A 21286-nucleotide genomic window follows, 5' to 3' on the forward strand; every position below is an offset into this window, starting at 1 on the left:
GGATTGTTCTTGGCCTTCATTCTCAGGTTCTTAAATAAGGAATCAAAGTCTTTGTAGGAGTTGTCAAAGGACTAGTCCAAATAATTTGTGGTTAGTGTTCCTGTGATTTAACAGAGAAACTGAGATAAATATAGAAGAAGCTCTGCTAGACTAACATGGAGGACAAAACCAATAGTGGCTAGGTAATTGGAAGCACAACATAGTTGTACAGATAGAGGCTGCAGATTGGCAGAAGCACTGCAATATAATTGGATAACTTCCTGCTTTTCAGATGCCTGCAGTCCTTCAGCTACCCACAACTCCCCTGCTTGTGTCTTCCTGACCCAGTGCCCCTGGCAAACATGATGACGGTTGCTGCTTCTACTGATTTCTTGAAAAATCTATCCCTCTGGAGCAGTGTTTCTGAACCGTGCCTACTTTCAATCTTAAGGCAGCTTACATGGGAATCTTCAACAACCTTTCCCTCACCCACTTCATTCTAATTTAAATCTCACAATATTCCAACTTGGTGATTTCCCCATTGCCGGCTTCAGAATCCAGGAGTTGAAGTCCATCCATCTTAAATTTGCCAAAGTTGAGAAACATTGCTCTAGAGCAAGGGTGTCAAATTGACGGTCTGTGGCCAGATGCGTCACGTGCAGGCCACACTCATCCCAGCTCCACGAAAAAAATGTTGTCATATGTCACAGGTCGGCAAAGTGACATGGCGAATTTGACACCCATGCTCTACTAGAGTCTTCTCAGTTGAAATCAAATGCAAGGAAGAATCACATACTGGATGTTATACAGTGAGCTCTATGGTTTTGGGAATTTTTCAGCTGTTGTGAGGCCTAATGTTCATAGAGGCCTCACAGAACAAAAGTGAAAGCGTATGATCTGTGACTTATTCTTAATGCGAGATTATTGAGTGACTGACCCAAAGTTCATTCATGTGGCTTTCATACCTAATGCGGAATTAGAACTCCTGGTTTCTAGCCTGGCACATTAAATATTCTAGGAATTCTTTCTTCTCTATACCACTCTTAACTACTAGACCAAACTGGTTCAATGACAACAAAATAATAGGTCCAGGAATTGAGATGACCAATAGTTCTTGTACAAATACACATGTGTATAACATACGTTATTGCACTGGTACTTGTACACCAGTATGTACAAAATAATTTTACTAATATTGGTCCTACCATGTTTTCCCGAAAAGAAGACCTGGTCTTATTTTCTTTTGACCCATGAAAAAAATGACTAGCAGGAGCCTGCTGCTCGCCCACTTCTGTGGCCGCTTGCTGCTGCTCACACCCAACCTCCATTTCACCATCAGAGCCTTCCGGAAAGCCCTCTGCAGCTGACAAACGGGCTCCGGATAGATGCGCATGGTGCCCCCCCCACCCCCCCCGGCGTCTGCTTCATCATCAGTGGCCTTCCGGAAAGCCCTCTGCAACCAAGAAACGAGGTCCGGATTGACAGTGCGTCACCCTCGGCCTTCCAGAGCTCTGTTACGACTGCAAAGGACTTTCCGGAAGGCTCTGATGACAAAATGGAAGGCGGGAGTGATATGTGTGTCAATCCGGAGCCTGTTTCTCAGCTGCAGAGGGCTTTCCGGAAGGCTCTGACAGCAAAATAGAGGCCAGGGGCGACGCGTGCGAGCAGTGGCAAGCGGCCGCAGAAGAAGTGGGCTGCAGAAGAAGGTGAGGAAGGTGTCAGGGTGTGCGAGGCCTGGTAAGTAGGGCAGCTCCACCCACCCCATCCCCACCCTAGATTTTTACCTCACCCCACCCTCTGCACCCCGGGGTGAATGGGGTCTTAATTAGGGCTAATTTTGGGGGTAGGGCTTAATTTGAGCGCATGCATTCAAAAGCATGATAGGGCTTCTTTTCAGGGTGGGTCTTGTTTTAGGGGAATCACAGTAGCTGCCTAACACTCCTGGTTGGGTTGGCATGATAGCAAAAGACCCTTTGTGTGAGTATCCACGAGCTGTATTGATATGCACCATAAGCCAATACAAAGCAACTGGAATCTGCTTTGACAGAGCTGTGGAAGTGACCTGATTTGGTTCACTGAATCAGAAAGGCCACCCAGTTCATCTTGTTGAAGCAATTTGGAAAGCTTTGAACTGCATCAGATCAAAGCTGAAGGAGACAGTTTCCCATCACTCTTTATTTCCCATCACTGGTTAAAATGCTTCTATCCCATCACTGGTTAAAATGCTTCTAGCAGGCTACTCCTGGTTGTCCAAGCTAGACAGATTCTGTTGTACACCTTCCTTGTTATAGGTACTGTTTGTTTTTGCTCTGCTGCCATCGCTAAACCTCTCTTCCGGTTTGGAAATGATTTATGTCTAAAGCAGAGGTGTCAAACTCCATTTCATTGAGGGCTGCATCAGGGTTGTGTTTGACCTCAGGGGGCCAGGGTGGGTGTGGCCAGCCCGAAGGCACTCCTGTCGGGGGCACCTATGGTGGCTCAAGAGCTCTGCCAGTGAAAACAGAGCTTGGAAGGGCTGCGTGCGGAACAACCCCTACAGTGGGACAACTCCCGCCTGGGACAACCTCTACAGTGGGATCTAACCTGCCAAAAGGCATTCGAAACACTAAAATAACTTTTTGCAAAGGAACTGGTACTGAAGCACGCCGACCCCGAACAACCCTTCGTCATCCAAGCAGACGCCAGTGACGTGGCAGTGGGAGCAGTGCTACTCCAAAGAAATAGCATAGGCACCTCAGACCATCGGTTGAGGGGTTTGCTATATTTCTAAGTCGCCCTTCCATCAAGTTTGTCAGGGCATCATAGGTACTTTTCTTCCAGCTTCACAACATTCCTGAACTCAGCTAATTAGTCACTCCATAAGTGTCACATCTAAATAAATATATGAATCTAGCTCTTTCAAGACCCAGCTTAACGTGCAAACTATGGAGTCTTCTATCTTACGTAAATATGTGTTGTATAAATCTTTCCATGCGTTTCTCTATCATTTAAATCAGGGGTCCCCAAACTTGGCGACTTTAAGACTGGTGGACTTCAACTCCCAGAATTCCCCAGCTAGCATGGCTGGCTGGGGAATTCTGGGAGTTGAAGTCCACCAGTCTTAAAGTCGCCAAGTTTGGAGACCCCTGATTTAAAAGAACCAAGTAGTATTTGATAGCTGGATGCACTTAGGTATGTTAGGGTCAAAAACTGAAAGGGGATTACATATTAAGAGTCTTATCTTCTCCTCCTTCTAACAGGAAAAATTGCTGGGGCAACTTTGTGTGCATGAGATGTTGTGTATATCTAGCAAATATATTTGTATCCTGACATTTGTGCATTTGCTGAACTGTTCATTGTGGGCCAGTGAATCCCACACACCCCAAAGGGCTGCCTACCCCAGTCTCAAACTCATTCTATGAGAATGATGTGAGCTTCCCCATGAAAATGGAGACAATAAGGAAAATGTGAAGCACTTGTGGGAAGAAGGAGGTGAGATTGACAGGGAAGAATAAATTTCAGCAAGTTCCAGGAACTCATAATTATGTTGTTATGAATCACAATGTGGTATATATTAGGAATGTGTACAGTATTTGTAATTATACAGAGTTCTTAGAGGAGTTTAAACATTCAGTCAATGGCAAACTACTTCTGTATTATTGCCAAGAAAATTACATGGATGTGTCTATAAAGACACCGAGAGGAGACTATATATTTATGGTATAAAAATTGTTTATAGCAGTGTCACTCTGCATTAGACAAATAGGGAGGAAAAATGTGTGTCTCCTTCTTTCTGAATTCAAGAACTGAATTGTCTTGTGTTTTTAGCTTGCTGTTTTAACATTTCTCGGCCAGCTTGAGCCCATCCTCTCAAAGTGGTATCCTCCGACTTTTGGAAGCATTTAGTGTTTTGAAGGTAGAAAGCTTATGGTTAGGATTGTGTTGTGATGTTTCCTTTCTTTTTCTCCAAGATCAAATCTGCTGAACCCTGCATCTTCTGATCTTTCCACCTATTCCACTGCCTCTCTGATCAGTAATGAAGAACAGTTTGAAGACTATGGAGAAGGAGATGATGTAGACTTCACCCCCAGCAGTCCTTGTCTTGATGATGAAAGCAGGACACATGCATATTCTGACCTTGGCTCATCTGTTTCTTCCAGGTTGGCTACTTTAATACATGCTATGCCTCATTTTAAGTTGGAGGTGGAGAAAGGACTTAGGACGATAACTATGACTTAGTCAGTTGCTTTGCTGTTCATGAATACTTAACTCCACATTTTGCCCCTGCCTTCTTTTGGAAGAAACCTTGCAATTATCTTGCTCAAATCCCAAGACAGTGAATTGGAAATGCAGCATATCCTCTTATATTATAATAATAATAATAATAATAATAATAATAATAATAATAGTAGTAGTAGTAGTAGTAGTAGTAGTAGTAGTAGTAGTAATATACCCATTGTCATCGGGGCACTTGGTACCATGCCCAAGAATTTTATAAAATACATCAAGAAATTGTAGCTTCCTGCAAATAACACCAGTGGAACGGCAAAAAATGCTACTTGGAACATTGTATATTTTAAGAAGACACTTGGTTAATACCTAGGATGCTGGCAGCAACCCATTTCAACCATTGGCACCAGTCAATGGTATTTGTGATACATTTTAAATGTCCAGTTGACTGAGTTTCATGTTTAATGAATAAAAGAGACAATAAGGCAGGTTGGCATGGAAAATACTTTCATATGTGTGATTTTTAATGCCAGAATTGAAAGACACTAATGGAAAGTCTGAATAACAAGATAATTCAGTATGGAATCTTTAGTCTTGTTAAAGTATTGGAAATTGCTATTGCTTATGTGGCCTGGAAATTTGTACAGTATTTTCCCCCCAGGTTCATCAGATAAATTGGACTAACAATTTATGGGTAATCAAAGCAGGAGTTATCCAACTCAGATCCTGCAAGGACATGAGACTCCTAGGCTTCCCAGAGAGAAAAGATGCAATTATAACTCCCCTCCCCCACTTTACTCCAGCTGCCCTCAATTGGTGCTGGGTGAGGAAAGTGCTCAACATCAGATCTCTCATTATTGGGGGCTGGGGGTGGCATCTGAGGGGTTTGTCTGAGGATCTCGAAGAGTTTTTTTCAACCATGACAACTTTAAGATATGTGGACTTCAACTCCCAGAATTTTAGAAATTAAAGTCCACATGTCTTGAAGTTGCTAAGGTTGAGAAAGACTGATCTAGAAAGCTCTACCTATGCCTGTGAGTAGAACTGACATTGAGGAAAAATAGTGGAAAGTCAAATCCATTCTTCCTCCTCCTATCTGGAGGACAATTTAGTTTTCACAAGTTTTTTCTTCACAGTTTTCCTCCTGAGAGAGAATTGGTGTAGTGAAGGAAGTGGGTTGTTCCCAGAGGCTGGCTACCTTGATAAATCTTCCTTAAGGGAACATGGCTGAGAATATCACCACTATTAATTCTGAAGTCCACATTTTAAAAAAAAAACTGATATAAATAATAAGTGTTTAATTGATAGTCACTAACTGCTTGAAGAGAGACGTTTTGGTTGCAAGTAAAAAGAGGAATGTATATAGAATAGTTAGAATAGACATATCAGGAGCATTCTGAGCATAAGGAAATGCCTATAAATCTTTGAATAATGGGATTTTTAAAAGAAACTGTATTTATGGCCATAAGCAGCGGTGAAATCCCCCTGGTTCTATCCGGCTCACCAAACTGGTAGTGCCGGTGGCGGGAGGCTCCGCCCACCCGCCGGGATGTCATTACGTCCCAGTTTTTTTACCATCTGTGCATGCGCAGAAGAGGCACGCGCGCACATAGCACGCATGTGCTTCTGTGTGCTCCCGTTCCTGAACCAGTAGCAAAGGTAAGTGGATTTCACCACTGGCCCTAAGGAGCAGTAAATAAAACAAAATAAAATAAAGCAAAAACAACCAGAATCTAGCTTGACCTCATAATGCCTGTAGGATCTAATTTAGTAACTCGCTGTCTTTCCACCAACAGTGCTGGTCAGACCCCACGGAAAATGAGGCATATCTATAACAGTGAGCTCTTAGATGTCTATTGCACCCAGTGCTGCAAGAAAATCAACCTCCTTAATGATCTGGAAGCCAGACTGAAAAACCTAAAAGCCAACAGGTGAGTAAGCCCAAAGTAGCTTCACTGAGAATCTTGGTGAAAAGGATGTTGGGAATGAGTATATTCAGCTATCTGGTTTTTATAATTTTTTTTAATAAAATAAGCTTTGCCAGGGTAAGATACCCTTTTATAATGGTGGTAGTTAACCTATTATTTTTTTTGTTACAGGACTACATGCGCTTTCATGATAGTTAGTCCCATTAAATCTAGTTGTCCTTGCTTCTAAGTAGACTTGTAGAGTCAATTAAGCCTTTTAACTGAATGGTTTGCGCAGCGGTGAGATCTCAGTTTTAAGGCCCCTTTGAGAGACAGTCAGTAGAAGTTGGTTGTTCAATTTATAATTTAGTAAGCAAAATCCATTTCTTGCTGTTAAAAGGATCGGCTCTCTTGAAAGGATACATTTTTTAATCATTGAGTAAAGCGCTAGTGCCTCAACAGTTTTGAGAAATAAGCCAGCATATCTAGCCAATCAAAAATTGCCTTTGTTGGTTTGATTCAAGCTTTGGGGTTCCTGAATACCTGTAGTCTACACATGTGTGTCAGTGGCTACACTGCTCAGCTGCTGTGTTTGTGTAAGGTGTCAGCTTCTTATCCCCACACTGAATGCTGCCAAAGACTTTAGCTGAAGCTCAGTTTATACGGTACTGTCTTAATGCTGGAACAACACTAAAAAAGCTGGTGTGTACTGCGGAACTGAAAAATGAGTCACTCTTTGCTATATCTGTCTAAGGACAGTATTTCCCCCCATACTTTATGTGAATATATAGTGAGTGATTGGTCTTTTTCCTATCATCCATGTAATTGTAACAGCCTTTTAAATAGTTAATAGGACGGGACATGACAGTGATAGAATTCATGCTTTTTTTTTTCTCTTGTGCATGGAAATTCCAGGTTCGGTCGGTGACCAAGTTTAAGGAAAAATATGTAAGATTTTGTGCCTTGGGATGAGACTGTTATCATTGATATGACTTCACCATTTACCTTTTTTTTTTACACCTATCTTACTCTCAGTCCCAAGATACAGCCATTGGACAGCAACCACTGAGTTTTTCTGCTCCCCTGAATTTCAAGTACTACCATAGTGAATTCAGTCTGAGACTGGAAGATTCTGATTATTTGAGATTCCCATTTATGTATTAACTCTGATCATTTATTGACAGAAAGAACATTACTTTTTTTTTCCACAGTGGAACAGAGTCTACGTTGTTGGCTCTTTTTCTTCCATTTTATACTGAGGTTTATTTTAATAATTGTTCCGTTACTGTGCCACCGACCTATGAATGACACCATTCCCACCATTATTCTCAATTCCATCACGTAATACCCTTCCAAATGTTGGTTTTAATGTATATGTGTATTTATATTTCATATTTCTTAACCACCCTTCTTCCTCAGTATTTATCTTGCACCCATCTTTCAATCCAAAAGGACAGCAAACTTGGTAGCTAACAATAACAAAAATGAGAATAAAAGAAGAATACAATGATAAAATGCACGCCTCAATATTACAAAAAAAAATCCCTGAATTAAAGAAAAATTCCAGATCTCTTTTGGCAGTTTTAACTTTCCATTTCAGAAATCAGTAATCCAATTTTTTTTTAATCGCCATGGAGATATGTGTAACAGATTTAAAATATAAAAAGTTGCTTTCATATTGTTCAGTGCCTTTCAATGATGAATTTATTTATTCCTTTGATCGTTAAAAAAAAAAGTGCTTTGCACATTAATTATCGAAGTCATTAGTATATGTTATGATGGTGTTAATGAGAATAGCTTTAAAAGAGAATAAAATTCATGGAGGATAAAATCATCCATGTCAATCAGTTATGAGGGCAACATGTTTTCTTCAGAAGCAAAAATATAATGACTCTTGAGTGCCAAAAACTGGGAAGCAAGAGTGGCAGGAAACTAGTGAAGTAATGTTTGTCAGCTTCCATAAAAACCTGGAAGGGCACAGGATGCTGGATTAGATAGACATTTGGTCTGATCAGGCAAGGCCCTTCTTACAGCACAATCAATCTATTCTACATGTTGAACTTACCCAGTAGCTACCTGTTCTCGAAATGGACAATGAGGGAAACTGAACAGGGTGCAGCTCCACACAACATGCCAATTGGGACCTACTCCCAAGATTGTGTTGCATTTTGGGGGCATTTTAAAGGGTTTTAAATGATTTCAAGGGTGCCACCCTATTTTTAATTCCTCCAAAATCAAAAACCCCTGAAGGGGTTGGTCACATCACTTCTGATATGTTATCAAGGCATCACTAGGTGGCCTTCTTCATCTGGAAGGTCTGGAAGCCGAGTGATAACTCTCAATCCTTTAAATGCTGCTTACCTCAGTCTGCTGTAAAAAGGGTCTAATTGTGAGCAGATAACTGTGGCACAGGCCTCCATACTTGATTCAGGAGCCTATCCACCAAATTCTGTGGGCTTGCTGTCTAATATGAAGGTTTGAGGTTGTAGTTTTATTATGTTTTAATGACTCAACTATATTCCAGAATTATTGGAATGGGAACATTTATTGCAATTAAAATCTCTTGCATCTATTTTTTTTTTTTTTAATTCCAGCCCAAACAGAAAGATCTCTAGTACAGCTTTTGGCAGGTAAGAGGCATGGTAGATTATTATCAAATCTAAATCATTTACAGCTGCAAGCACATTTAGATAATTGCATGGGGAAGGAAGAGCCACATGGTTTGAATAATGTCTAAATTCAATTGTATCAGGACACTTTTTGATCTGTGGTAAAGGCAACCTTTTTCTGTCTCAAAGTACTTCGTCAGTCAGTATCAGAACTAAAATGGTAGAAGCTAAGCAAATTCAGTTTTTTGTGTTCTTTGAGATGTTGCCTGGGAAGGCAGGGCGGGGAGGGGGCGGAATCCTCTCCTTGAGGACAAAATAATTCCTCAGTGAGTAAAAAGTGGGCAGAATGCAGTGAGGGGCAGGGGCAGGTTCAAAATCCTGTCGCTACCAGTTCGCTTGCTCGCTCACACGCACAGCGCTTCTACGCATGTGCAGTAGCTTCTGGGCGGGTGGGTGGAGGCTCCAGCTGCCACCTCTGCTACCGGTTTGCCCGATCCGGTGCGAACCGGTAGCAACCCACCACTGGTGTGGGGGGCTGCACCAGGATTGTCCTACTCTCAGAACAGTGTTTAAAGCACCAGACTAGAAAGTGGGAGACTCTGAGTTCAAGTCTCGCCTTATGCATGAAAGCCAGCTGGGACACCTTGGGCCAGTCACTCTCTGCAAGTTCACGTCCCTGCCCTTATTTTAAAAAGTCATTTTAGAATTAATATTATCCCACACACACACACACTGAATTACAGAGTTGAAATGGCCATTCAGGCCAACCCATCCCACCAAATGCAGAAATCCCAATGAAATCATATTCTGAAATCCCTTTTCCAACAGGTGTTTTCCAAAGAGTTTTTAATCTTTTCTTGTCTTTACAGGCAGCTTTTCCACAACAGCAACTTCAGCAGTAGTAATGGCAGCACAGAGGACTTATTCAGAGACAGCATAGATTCGTGTGACAATGATATCACCGAAAAGGTAAGCTGTTTCTGCATCCCTCCGAAGAAAAAAAAACACTGAGGAATTGGTTGATGTACAAAAGAGAAAGAATGAAGGCATTTTCCAGATTTTTGAGCCCAAAACGGTTTGCTCTCACTGAGCTAGATCAATAAAAAAACTCTGAGATTTGCAGTTGCAGCATATATTTGAATCGTTGATTTATCTGGTGAGGAATTATTGAATTATCTGGTAAGGAAGTCTGTACTTGTACAATCTAGGCTTTATTTATATGAAACCCGATAAGTGATTTAATTAGATCAAAGACAGAAGACTGGAAGAATTATGCAAAGCTTGTCTAGAAAGATAGTTTGATACTAAAGGAATGGATGAGATCCATTCTGACTTCATTCTCCTCTACTCAGTTTCCTAGTGGCTTAGCCAGCTCACATCCTATTTTCCTTTGCAGGTGACTTACTTAGAAAAAAAAGTGACAGAGCTGGAAAATGATACCGTAACAAATGGGGACCTGAAGAGCAAATTGAAGCAGGAGAATACACAACTAGTTCACAGGTAATTTAATCTGCTACCTACTCTGTCCTTTTTGCAAGTTTGCAGAAACTGGGAGCTCTCATTAGAATTCTTCAGTTTTAACTTATTTCCCATCTGCTTTTGAAAATGAAAAAGTTTCTTACTTGAATGGGAATTGCTTGAAAACGGGGTAACATTATACAGGTAATCCTCGACTTACAACTACAGTTGAGCCCAACATTTCTGTTGTTAAGCAAGACAGCTAAGCGAATTTTGCCCTATTTTAAGACCTTATTTGCCACAGTTGTTAAGTGAATCACTGCAGTGAAGTTAGTAACGTGGTTATTAAGTGAATCTGGCTTCCCCATTGACTTTGCTTGCAGAAGGTTGCAAAAGGTGATCACATGACCCTGGGACCCTGCAACTGTGATAAATATGGATCAGTTGCCAAGTGCCTGAATTTTGATCATGTGACCACAGAGATGCTGCAATAGACGTAACTATGAAAAACAGCCATAAGTCACTTTTTCAATGCCATTGCAACAGTGGTGAAATTCAAAAATTTTCCCTACCGGTTCTGTGGGCGTGGCTTGGTGGCCATGTGCCTGGGTGGGTGTGGCTGCTCAACTGACTCACACACATTGTAAAAGCAGCTGGACTTCACACAAAATGGCCCCTGCAACAAGCAGGAACCTCACAGAAAATCAGGCACAACTGATTGTCTCACAGCTGATTGGTAGTAAAAAAATTCTAAAATAAAAAAAAAGTTCAGACATTGACCAGCACAGCTGATTGTCGCATAGCTGATCTTCGGAACTTTTTTTTTTTTTTTTTTTTTTTTTTTTTTTACTTTTTAAAGCATTTTTTAACTACCGGTTTGGGCAAATAGCTAGTAAAAAAATGCTTTTAAAAAGTTTTTTAAAAGTTCCAACGATCGCGCAGCATAGCTGATTGTCGTACTTTTAAAAGCATTTTTTTACTACCAGTTTGGGTGAACGGTAGCAATTATTACTACCGGTTCGGGCAAACCGGCCTGAACCAGTAGCATTTCACCCCTGCGTTGCAGCTTTGAACAGTCACTAAACAAATTGTTATAAATCAAGGACTACCTAAAAACTGGTGAGAAAGTCTCCTTCAATAATGTTTTCTTTGGCCCTCTGGATTAACAAAGCAAGGTGCTCTTGATAAAGGCTAGTGAATATGCATTGTGGTGGACAAAAGAAGCAATATTTTATTTTTATTTTTCCATCCAAGAAAGAAAAGGATATTTTCTAAATGTAGTCGGTAGTTTAATGTGTCAAAACATTATATCAGGTCAATGTTTTACACTGGGGAAGTGGGGCAATTTAGAGTTGGGGGCCTTCTAGAGGTTTCAAGTGATGTAATGATATCATCAGAAGAGATAGAACTAAGTGCTTTTGAACTGTTGTTTCAGAGGCTTAGGAATGGGAGGACCTGACACATTATTTGCAGAAATGTTAGTAAACGGAGTATCGTGAATGTGCTCAGCAAGGGGCTGTATCTGTGGCAGCAGATTGCAGAAGGCCATATAAAGAGAAAACCACCTTTGTAGGAAGTGCTAAATCCGGTGGATAGCTGAAGTAATTCAGATATGTTGCTCCCAAACTGAATGAAATCTGTGTGGCTTAATTACACCAGAGTGCATGAGTTAGAAGAACTGTTGAAAGACCAGGAGACTTCAGCTCAGCAGACCCTGGAAGAAGAGATCAAGAGGCACAGAGAAGCCTACAGCAAATATGAGAAGGAGAAGAGCACGGAGATTGAGCTGTTAAACACACGGTAACAGCCCAGTACTGTTTTAAACTATCACTGGCTTTGTCTCAAAATGGTCAGAATGCTTCTTGATTTTTTTCCCCATTTCAGATGAAGAGTGGTTCTACATGTGCATTTGCCTTCTTTTTTCTTTTTCCCATGCAGTGGCTGAAAAGCCCACTGTTTCTAGCCAGATACTCAAAGGCAATAATTTATTTATCAAATGTACATAGCCACTCATCTTCACAAAGGTGACTCTGCAGTGCACAATAAAATAAGTCTCTAAAACTATTAAAACAGTTCAACATAAATATAATGATAACTAGGGCAGCATCCTACACATAATGCAGCCATCCTTATTGGTAACATCAATTGGATGTTGTTGTTTTTTTATTCCAGAGATAAGAGTGACTGCTTTTAGATTTGCCTACTAAACTTTATGGCTGAATGAAGAGTAGAACTTCCCCCCCCCACCCCGCTTAATTTTTATTTATTTATTAAATAAAAATAAAATAAAAGCCATCTCACTATTGGATGCTGCCCATTTCATTAATCCTAAACTATATCCGATGCTATCCATCTGAATAATCCTAAATTATACAGTCTTTCGTTGGGTTTTTCAGTTTGCTACATGTGTATCATCACGTTCATTTCCTCTGGGTACTCCTATTTCTGAGGATGGCTGGGAATGTATCCCCGAGCAAGGGAAATGGAGTATGAACTCCATTCATTAAGAAGAGTGATTTCTTCAATTAAGAAGAGTGATTTCTTCAATTATTTGATGCAACTTAGAACATGAGAAAATTATTTTTTCAAAAATTCATCAGTTATTAAACAACTTGGGTACTTTCAAGAACTGATATGCGATGCTTTTACCGTTGGCTTTTCATAGGTTGCCCCTGGTGAATCAAATTTAGCTGTATCCTAGCAGAGCAGATAAACAGCTTTTGTTTTCTAGACATTCAATTACCAAACTTCTGCCTTGCCTTCAGGGTTCAGCAACTGGAAGAGGAAAACTGTGAGCTCAAAACCACTGTCCTACGACTAAAATCACAAACTGAGAAACTGGACGAGGTAACAGAGTTTGCAAATGTTTGCTATATGTCCCCCTATTCCAAGCCAGCCTGTAGTCTCAGCCTAGCCAACTTAATTTTTAATTCTCTGGGTGGACTGGTTTGTAGGTCAAGACATAGCATTCCATTGCAGCAGTACTGCTGGGATCAGGCAGTGGAAGCAAAATATATACAAAACAGTATAAAATCTTGGCCTTTAGTCCTCGTACATTGATAAGGTAAACTAAGAATAATAAGATGAGGCAGAGTTGTTTAGTAGAGTTCAGGGCTTTTAAAATATACGTTGCTTCAATCTTGCATGTTATTTTTTTAAAAAAATGTTGTTACCTGAGCAGATTTGCTGCCAGTGAGGCCAACATGTTTGACCAGAAGACCAGGAAAGGGATTTCTGAGTAGAAGCAATCATAGGAGACAAATAGGTTATCAGAGATACCTTGAGGAAGCAGCACTTAGATATACTATTGTTATCTTTTGTCTGGTCAGTTGTTTGAATTGGCTGCAACTAACACATAGATTGGCAGTATGGAAACTCGGATCCCAGATTCCTGACTCAGAGCTAATTAGGAACAGTTTGGCATTTCTTACAGAATTTGGGAAGCATCAACTTCTTAGGACAAATGGCTGTATGACGGTGCTCTGTGAAGCCAGCTGAACTAATTTACAAGTAGTATACATAGGATATCTAAGACCAAGCTATGTTGCAGAAAATGATTAAAGTAACGTCCACCACTGCTTTATGTGGGCATGTGACTTGAGTGCTTGTGAAAAATCTAGTTGTGAAGGGCAGATGTTTATGTGGTTCCCTATTTGGGGTCTGGTAGCTTTGTGTACTTTGTTCAGTAAATCATAGGTTTAGATTTCTCAGTGGCCAAGTGGGACTTGATAGTAGGGAACATACATACAATGAGTGTGTCTAAAGTTATGTGTGTTCTGTAACTAGAATTTGTTTACAGTATCAAATCATCCCCTTTCCTGTATGACTTTACAGCTCTATAGCAATGAGTAGGAAAGACAAAGAAGATTCTTTGGTTGCTTGGTGTGTTTTTTTATTTATATAAAAACTTTTCCTTCAGGAGCTCAAGTTTCCCTCCTTCTATCCCATCCCACTGCTATAAAATGTAGGGTAGATAGGGCTGAAAAAAAGTATTGGTAATTGGCCCAAAGCCATGCTATAAGGCTTCTAGGGCTGATGATGGACTACAGCCTGGGTCTCCTCGATCCTAATCCAATGTTTTAACCACTACACCACATGGGCTGCCATATTCCATTCTTCAAAGAAAGTCAGTAATTTCCTATAGAGTTTTCTTTATGGCAGAACATTTAAGTGAGAGCCTTGACTTTTGGCCTTACAACAAAAGAATCAAACAATCTGACATTCCCCAGTAAACACAAATTTACACTCATTACAGCATTTCCATATCAGTATCAATATCACCCATAACATTCATATTTACATAAATTCCATTTCTATGGTTCATGATAACTTTTTATAGTTGTTGATATTCTTAGAACTGATGCTATAGGTGCTCTAATTAACAAATTGCCGGGCTAACATAGCATTTTGTGGATTAAGAGTTAGTGTAAATGCTGTTGGAAAGGAGTAAGTAGTATATCGTCTTTCTTGCAAGGGATATGAATGTAGGTCAGTCAAAGGAAGGCAAAATGGTTATGTGTAAAAACATTTCTGTTCGCCGCCTTGTATGGAATTGAGAATTGATTGCACTGGGAATGACTTAAGAATGTGTGGTAAAACTAGAAGAGGTAGTATCAAGAATGAAGGGGTGCTGTATGAACATCGAATGAATAGAGAAAAGAGCAAATAGTATGTTCAGGTGGTTTGAGGGAATGATGAAGTTGCAAAACATGAAAAAAAAACCATGGGGAACAGTAAGAAAGTCATGGTTGGACAGAGTTGGCAAGATCTTCAAAGAGAAAGAGGTATACAGTTTACAGAACAAAAGGCAATACAGCAGTCTTGTTGACATTTAGAAAACAGCCAGCCATTGTCTGTCTTGTTTTGCAGATCCCAAACGAACGTATTGCATGAACTGAAGTGAGAATCTGAGGGCTGAGCAACAGATTGCATAGCTTAGACATGTTTCTCTTCTCAAAGTTCTGAAAAGTTAAACAGACTCACGTTTTAGAAATTTTTCCCATGTTGAAAAGAATTAACCTGCTTGCCTGAAAGATTCTAAACCTACCATGATGGTTTTCTACATGCCTATGCAAATTTCTTCCATCAACTCCCTGAAATGATAATTTCCTGTACATTGAAAACTACCATTAGAATTGCTGGCAGTCTGTAACCTTCTTTTCACGTTCATCAGGAGAGGCAGCGAATGTCTGACAGATTAGAAGATACCAGTCTGAGGCTGAAGGATGAAATGGATTTGTATAAAAGGATGATGGATAAACTGAGGCAGAACAGGCTGGAATTTAACAAGGAGAGAGAAGCCACTCAGGAGGTTGGTAATAATTTTGGTGGCATAACAACCAGTACATCTTCTGTGTCCCCTCTTAATGCTGATGTTTTACACTAAAATATCATATTTTCAATATAAATAAAAAATGTAGTTTTAAAACCTGCATGGTGGCTTCCCTTGTGTCACTGAAGCAGGGGTGTTAGGAATGATGGCTGGCTAGCAACCATTTTCAAAAATAGCATTCCTAAAAATCTCAAAGCCCTTTCAGATATGGTACAGTGATTATTCCCAGAGGATGGCATTGCGGTTTCATGGTGATAAATCTGGAAAGTTGAAACTTGAATTGACTAAAATTGAAATTGATTGAAATTGAAATTGTTCCTTGTATGGCAACCTTCTCGTTTATTTATTTATTTATTTAATTTGTACACCGCCCTTCTCCAACAGGACTCAGGGCGGTGAACAGCCGCGGTAAAACACAACATATAAAATTTCTCATGTATGCACTCTGTTATGACATTTCTTTAGACAGCTTTTAGGCTTAAAAAAAGACCTGTAAAATACTGCCCTTGAGTTTTTTCCATCCTTGATTTTTGTGACTATTTTACTTGTCTTGTAATGTCTTTTCCTGTAATGAAAAAGAAATAGTTAATATTTCTAATACTGCCCAATAGCAGATGTCCTCTGAATGATGTACTATTGTTTAAAGCATACACAAAATCAACCTCTAAAAAAGAGCAGATGAAAAAGAATACAAAACAAGTCTGTGTAATAGCTGCCTGAAGCAATACAAAAATATGGAATCTTTTGTAGAGAACAACACAACAGATAAGATAAAAATCAGAAGCAGCAAAATCAATGGCAATAAATGGAACATATAATAACAACAAAATAGTCATAAAACACTAAAGGTGTAAAATCTTTACAGTGAAGATTCTTAAAGGAAACTCCACCATGCAAACTGCACAATGCCAACTCCACCACCGATTGCCTTTCATCTTGCCTCGTTGGACATAGGAAGCTGAAGAAAGGCCTCAGGAGAAAATCCAGACTCCAGATAGATAACCTGGATTATGTTAACCTATAAACCTTTAAATGACTTAAAGCCAGGACATCTACTTCAATAAGTCAGTTAGAGGTTTAAAGGTTAATAGGAATAGATTATTATACAAAGCCTGGAAGTAGACTGACAGCCAGCAGCATGGTACTCATTCAACTAGTCTCTGCAAGCAACCTAGCTGTGCCCTGTTTTGAACTAACTGAATTTTCCAGATCATTTCAATAGCCTGAACAAAAGGTTGCCATCATAGGAACAACCATTGCAATTTTGTCATAATTAGTACGGGTAGTCCTCAACTTACAACCACAACGGAGCCCCAAATTTCTGTTGCTAAGCGAGACAGTTGTTAAGTGAGTTTTGCCCCGACCTTTCTTGCCACAGTTGTTAAGTGAATCACTGCAGTTAAGTTAGTAACACAGTTGTTAAGTGAATTTGGCTTCCTCAATTGACTTTGCTTGTCATAGAAGGTTTGACCCTGGGACGCTGCATCAATATGAGTCAGTCGCCAAACATCCGAATTTTGATCACGTGACCATGGGGGAAGCTGCAATGGTTGTAAGTGTGTGAGCAACAGTCAAGTCACTTTTTTCAGTGCCGTTGTAACTTTGAATGGTCACTAAAGGAACGGTTGTAAGTCGAGGGCTACTTGTAACTCAACAAAAGGTCAGCAGTGAAGTCAAGAACACATCACTACGCTCCTCATGTTCCTATAATTAGGTCTTAGTTTTAATCAGCCAGAATTGGCTTTGTGCCCCAGATTACACAATGGTTCCTTATGCCCTGCTTTTTTCTGCAGCTCATTGAGGATCTGAGAAAGGAGCTGGAACACCTTCAGTTGTATAAGCTTGACTGTGAGCGTCCCGGTCGAGGAAGAAGCTCTTCCAGCTTGAGTGAATTCAACGCTAAGACGAGAGAAGTGGAAATGGAACATGAAATTAAACGTCTAAAACAGGTGAGGTACAGCTGGAGAAGGAGGGAGCAAAACGAACCTTCTTTCTCCAAAAGAGTAGGAAGCCAAAAGATTTCTCAACACTCCCCCCCCCCCGAGCTTTTGTTGGTCTGCAATTACAAATACCTCCTTTTTTGCCAAAGTTTTCAGCATGTGGATTTTAACATTCACAAGACTATGGATAAGACCTGACCATAACATTTACTTGGGGTCGTGAGGAGTCGTCCCTCAACAACTTCTATCAGGGCACAGATTTTCCACCTCTTTTTCCTGCTTATAAGCTTGCAGCTCCTCTATTTTTATTGTCCCGCATGGCCATGAAACTATTGAGCTTGCAACTCTGTTTTGTGGTTGCCAAATAGAGCAAAGCTTTTAGGTGCACTTTATTTCACCTTAATGAAACCACGGAGGGCCTACACAAAAGCCGTGGGACTGGATGTGGGAAACCTGTTTTACATTTTCTGTTTAAAATCCTGGTTCTGCCGATTTGATTGAAAAACAACGCAGAACATTACTGAAATTGAAAAGGATCACCCCCTCCTGTAGCAAAGTTTCAAATCAAGTCCTCCCCCCTCCCCCAAAAAAACCCTTATTAGAGATGATTGTCAGTTTTCCCTTATTTCTCTTTTCTTGTTCAGAGTAACAGGAGCGGTTATTTGGGGAAAAGTTGGTATTACGTGTCACCCTGAAGGCAAACTACCGTATTTTTTGGAGTATAAGACACACTCCCCCTCCCAAAAGAGGGTGGAAATGTTGGTGCGTCTTATACACTGAATACAGCCATTTTTGGCCTCCCGAAGCCCTGCCCCGCTCGTCCCATATTTGTGAAAAATGAGCCTGTTTTTCGCAAAAACAGGGTATGCAGAGGGTTTGGGAGGCCTGCAGAGTGCTCCTGGGGGCTGGGGAGGGCTGCATGCCACTTTTTTTTTTGCAAAAGTAGGCAAAAAATGAACCTATTTTGCAAAAAAAACGGGGTGTGCAGAGGGTTTGGGAGGCCTGCAGAGTGCTCCTGGTGGCCGGGCAAAAACTTTTTTTTCTTACTTACCTCTTTGAAATCTTGGTGCGTCTTATACACAGGTGCATCTTATAGTCTGAAAAATATGGTACTCTTTTTCTTGCAGCAATAGATAATCTGGTAAACTCAGCACTTAGTTTCCTCAAAAGAGGTGAAGAACTTACATATAGACTTCCTTTTCAGAATATTTGTAATTGTAGAGCTTAGAGATCAGGGGGGGCAGAGAAGGGAAATTAGCAAATGTTCATCTGAAGTTTTGTTTTAGTTTAGTTTAGTTTAGTTTAGTATATTATATTATATTATATTATATTATATTATATTATATTATATTATATTATATTATATTATATTATATTATATTATATTATATTATATTATATTATATTATATTATATTATATTATATTATATTAGTATACCGCCCTTCTCCCGAAGGACTCAGGGTGGTGAACAGCCATGATAAAACCCTTAAGTATCCTTAAGGTGCTAAGCGAATGGCTCCTTGTTTGCCTTTTGTATGTGGGCGTCTGTGCAGATGCCTTCAAGTCAGTCTTCCAGTCCCGGCGACTGCCTGGACAGGTCCTGTAACTTTCTTGGCTAGATTTTAGAAGTTATTTGTGCGTGCCTGCTTTTTAAGGTTGAGAGAGAGGGCAGAATGGGACAACTCCCCATGGCCAATTCGTCACGGTCAACTCCCTAGGGCCAATTCACCACAGGACAGCTCGCAGCAGGACAATTCAACAATTCAATTTAATTATTTAAAATCATTTTTAAAAATAATTTTTATTTTTGTCATTTACATTTCATTTTGTCCCTCCTTTGGCATCCTTTCTTTAATGTTTTCATCCCACCATTTCTTCGATATTAGTGTAACTCTCGTCCCGCGGTGAATTTGCCATGGCAAATTGTCCCGTGGCGAGTTGGCCATGGCAAGTTGGCCGTGATGAGTTGGCTGTGGTGAGTTGTTGTAGACCCAGAGAGGGACCAGCCCAAGATTATCCAACTAGCTTTGTGTCTAAGGTAGGACTAGAACTCACTGTAACCAGGCGCCTTAATCACTTAATTCTTTCCTTCCTCTCTCGACAGGAGAATCAAAAACTCCATGACCAGAACGATGACCTCAATGGGCAAATCCTTAGCCTCAGCCTTTATGAAGCTAAGAACCTTTTCGCAACGCAGACAAAAGCCCAGTCACTGGCAGCTGAGATTGACTCTGCCTCCAGGGATGAGGTAAAGGGACCAGTAGCAATTTGCTACTAATTAAATGTCTGGGTTGGTAAAAATATCTCTCAGCAATCAACTTGGCAAAAACCTAACTTGGTGGGGAACTCTTGACATTTGAAAATCATGGTTTAGAAGTGCCACATTTGCTTTGGGATATTTTACTTCGGTTTGACATCAGCATATAGAGGCACTAAGCTAAGGCATCAGAATTGGCTAAAATTCTCAACATTTTATTTTATTTCTCTTGTGTCGTACTTTTATACAACCAAACTTATTTTTCATTGAAAATAGTTTTTGTGCACCGCTCCAGGAATTGTTCAGGAGAATTTCCTGAATCTTGGGGCTACCATACCTGGGCTGCAGAAATCTGTATGACCACTGGGTGGCAGCAGAGAGATACAAAATGCAACAATCTAGAATTAGATACCATGGGGTTCTGTTATCCTGCCTTCCCTTCAACCTGTCTCCTCTTTTTTCTTTCTTTCTAGTATTTCATTTCCAGTCTGAATTGATTTGGCTCACAGCATTTTGATTTAGCTTTCTGTCCTTTCTGCAGCAACCCCATCACACATTCAGGAAGTTATTCTTGGTGCCTTTGTTGTTTTTTTTAAAAAAAAATCTGGTGCAAGTAAATCTTGAGCAAAGATTGTGAGATTTCAAATACTGTAGTGTGAAGATGTAACTGGGCAACTGTGTATTTACAGAGCATGAATAGTGTTTGCCTTAGCTATTCTGGGAGCATGGAAAGCAATGTTATCAAATGTAAGTTTCTCATTTTAAAAGAAGTGAATGGTCCTTGGCATGAGTCAGGCTTATTTTTAACTCTGCCTTAGTTGTTACTCAGTGTGCTGAGCTAGGTGGCCGACAGGAATTATAGGTGAGATCTTGGAGAGGAGCAGAGCCCAGGTTGAGCATGCTGATAAGCTCATGGTAACCAATGCAGCTTGTGGAGCCGAGGTGTAATACCGGTATATGCTGCTCTCGGAATGCATATAACTGCTGCACTCCTGCATTCTGTACCAACTGAAGCTAAGGCACACTTCAAAGACAATTGCAGTAGTTCAATCTAGAAATGACTAGGGCAAGAGTGACTGTAAGCAGGATCTGCAGATCTAGGTATGGGTGCAACTGTCACAAAGTGAGCAAAGGGCCTCCTAGCCACAACTTCCACCTTAATAAATGTGTGCACCAACCCCTAATAGTTCAAAGGCAGTGGCCAGTGGCAAGATTCTAGGAGTTGTCCAAAAGATCTAGAGGACATTAGGGTGGTTTTCCCCCTTGAGAAGACAGATGACTGTATCCATCTCATATGCCCAAGAATTGAGACTCATACCAAAAATATAAATTGATTCTCAGTGGCTTCCAATAAGTTTCTGCATAAAAGAGCGTAAATTAACTGAGGCACAGGGATGGGGTGATGCCTCTGCTCAAAAACATAGTGTTGAATTCATTGTGGTTTCAACAATTTGTAGAACGAGGGTGAAGAAATAGCCACCTTCCATCCATCCAAAAATCCATCCATTTCCATTAAAATAATCTGGAAGGAAAAATATGCTGAAAAAAAACTTTTGAAATACAGGAGTACACTGGTACAATGGACGCAGAGGC

The 21286-nt window shown here is 40.3% G+C and overlaps 1 protein-coding gene across 2 annotated transcripts in view; it reads left to right on the plus strand.

The window, feature by feature from the left end:
- Nucleotides 1-21286, plus strand: part of RAB11FIP4 (RAB11 family interacting protein 4) — a 213422-nt gene that overhangs the window by 185627 nt on the left and 6509 nt on the right. For both annotated transcript variants that reach the window (XM_034412500.3, XM_034412501.3), the window contains 10 exons: nt 3930-4118; nt 5985-6119; nt 8690-8725; nt 9574-9673; nt 10101-10204; nt 11822-11962; nt 12928-13009; nt 15336-15473; nt 17288-17443; nt 19541-19684. In XM_034412500.3, coding sequence (XP_034268391.2) covers nt 3930-4118; nt 5985-6119; nt 8690-8725; nt 9574-9673; nt 10101-10204; nt 11822-11962; nt 12928-13009; nt 15336-15473; nt 17288-17443; nt 19541-19684 — 1225 coding nt within the window. The remainder of the gene's footprint in view (nt 1-3929; nt 4119-5984; nt 6120-8689; nt 8726-9573; nt 9674-10100; nt 10205-11821; nt 11963-12927; nt 13010-15335; nt 15474-17287; nt 17444-19540; nt 19685-21286) is intronic.

This window comes from Pantherophis guttatus, chromosome 2 (genome assembly GCF_059756535.1).
Source record: "Pantherophis guttatus breed Tessera chromosome 2, ASM5975653v1, whole genome shotgun sequence".
NCBI classification, from domain to species: domain Eukaryota; kingdom Metazoa; phylum Chordata; class Lepidosauria; order Squamata; family Colubridae; genus Pantherophis; species Pantherophis guttatus.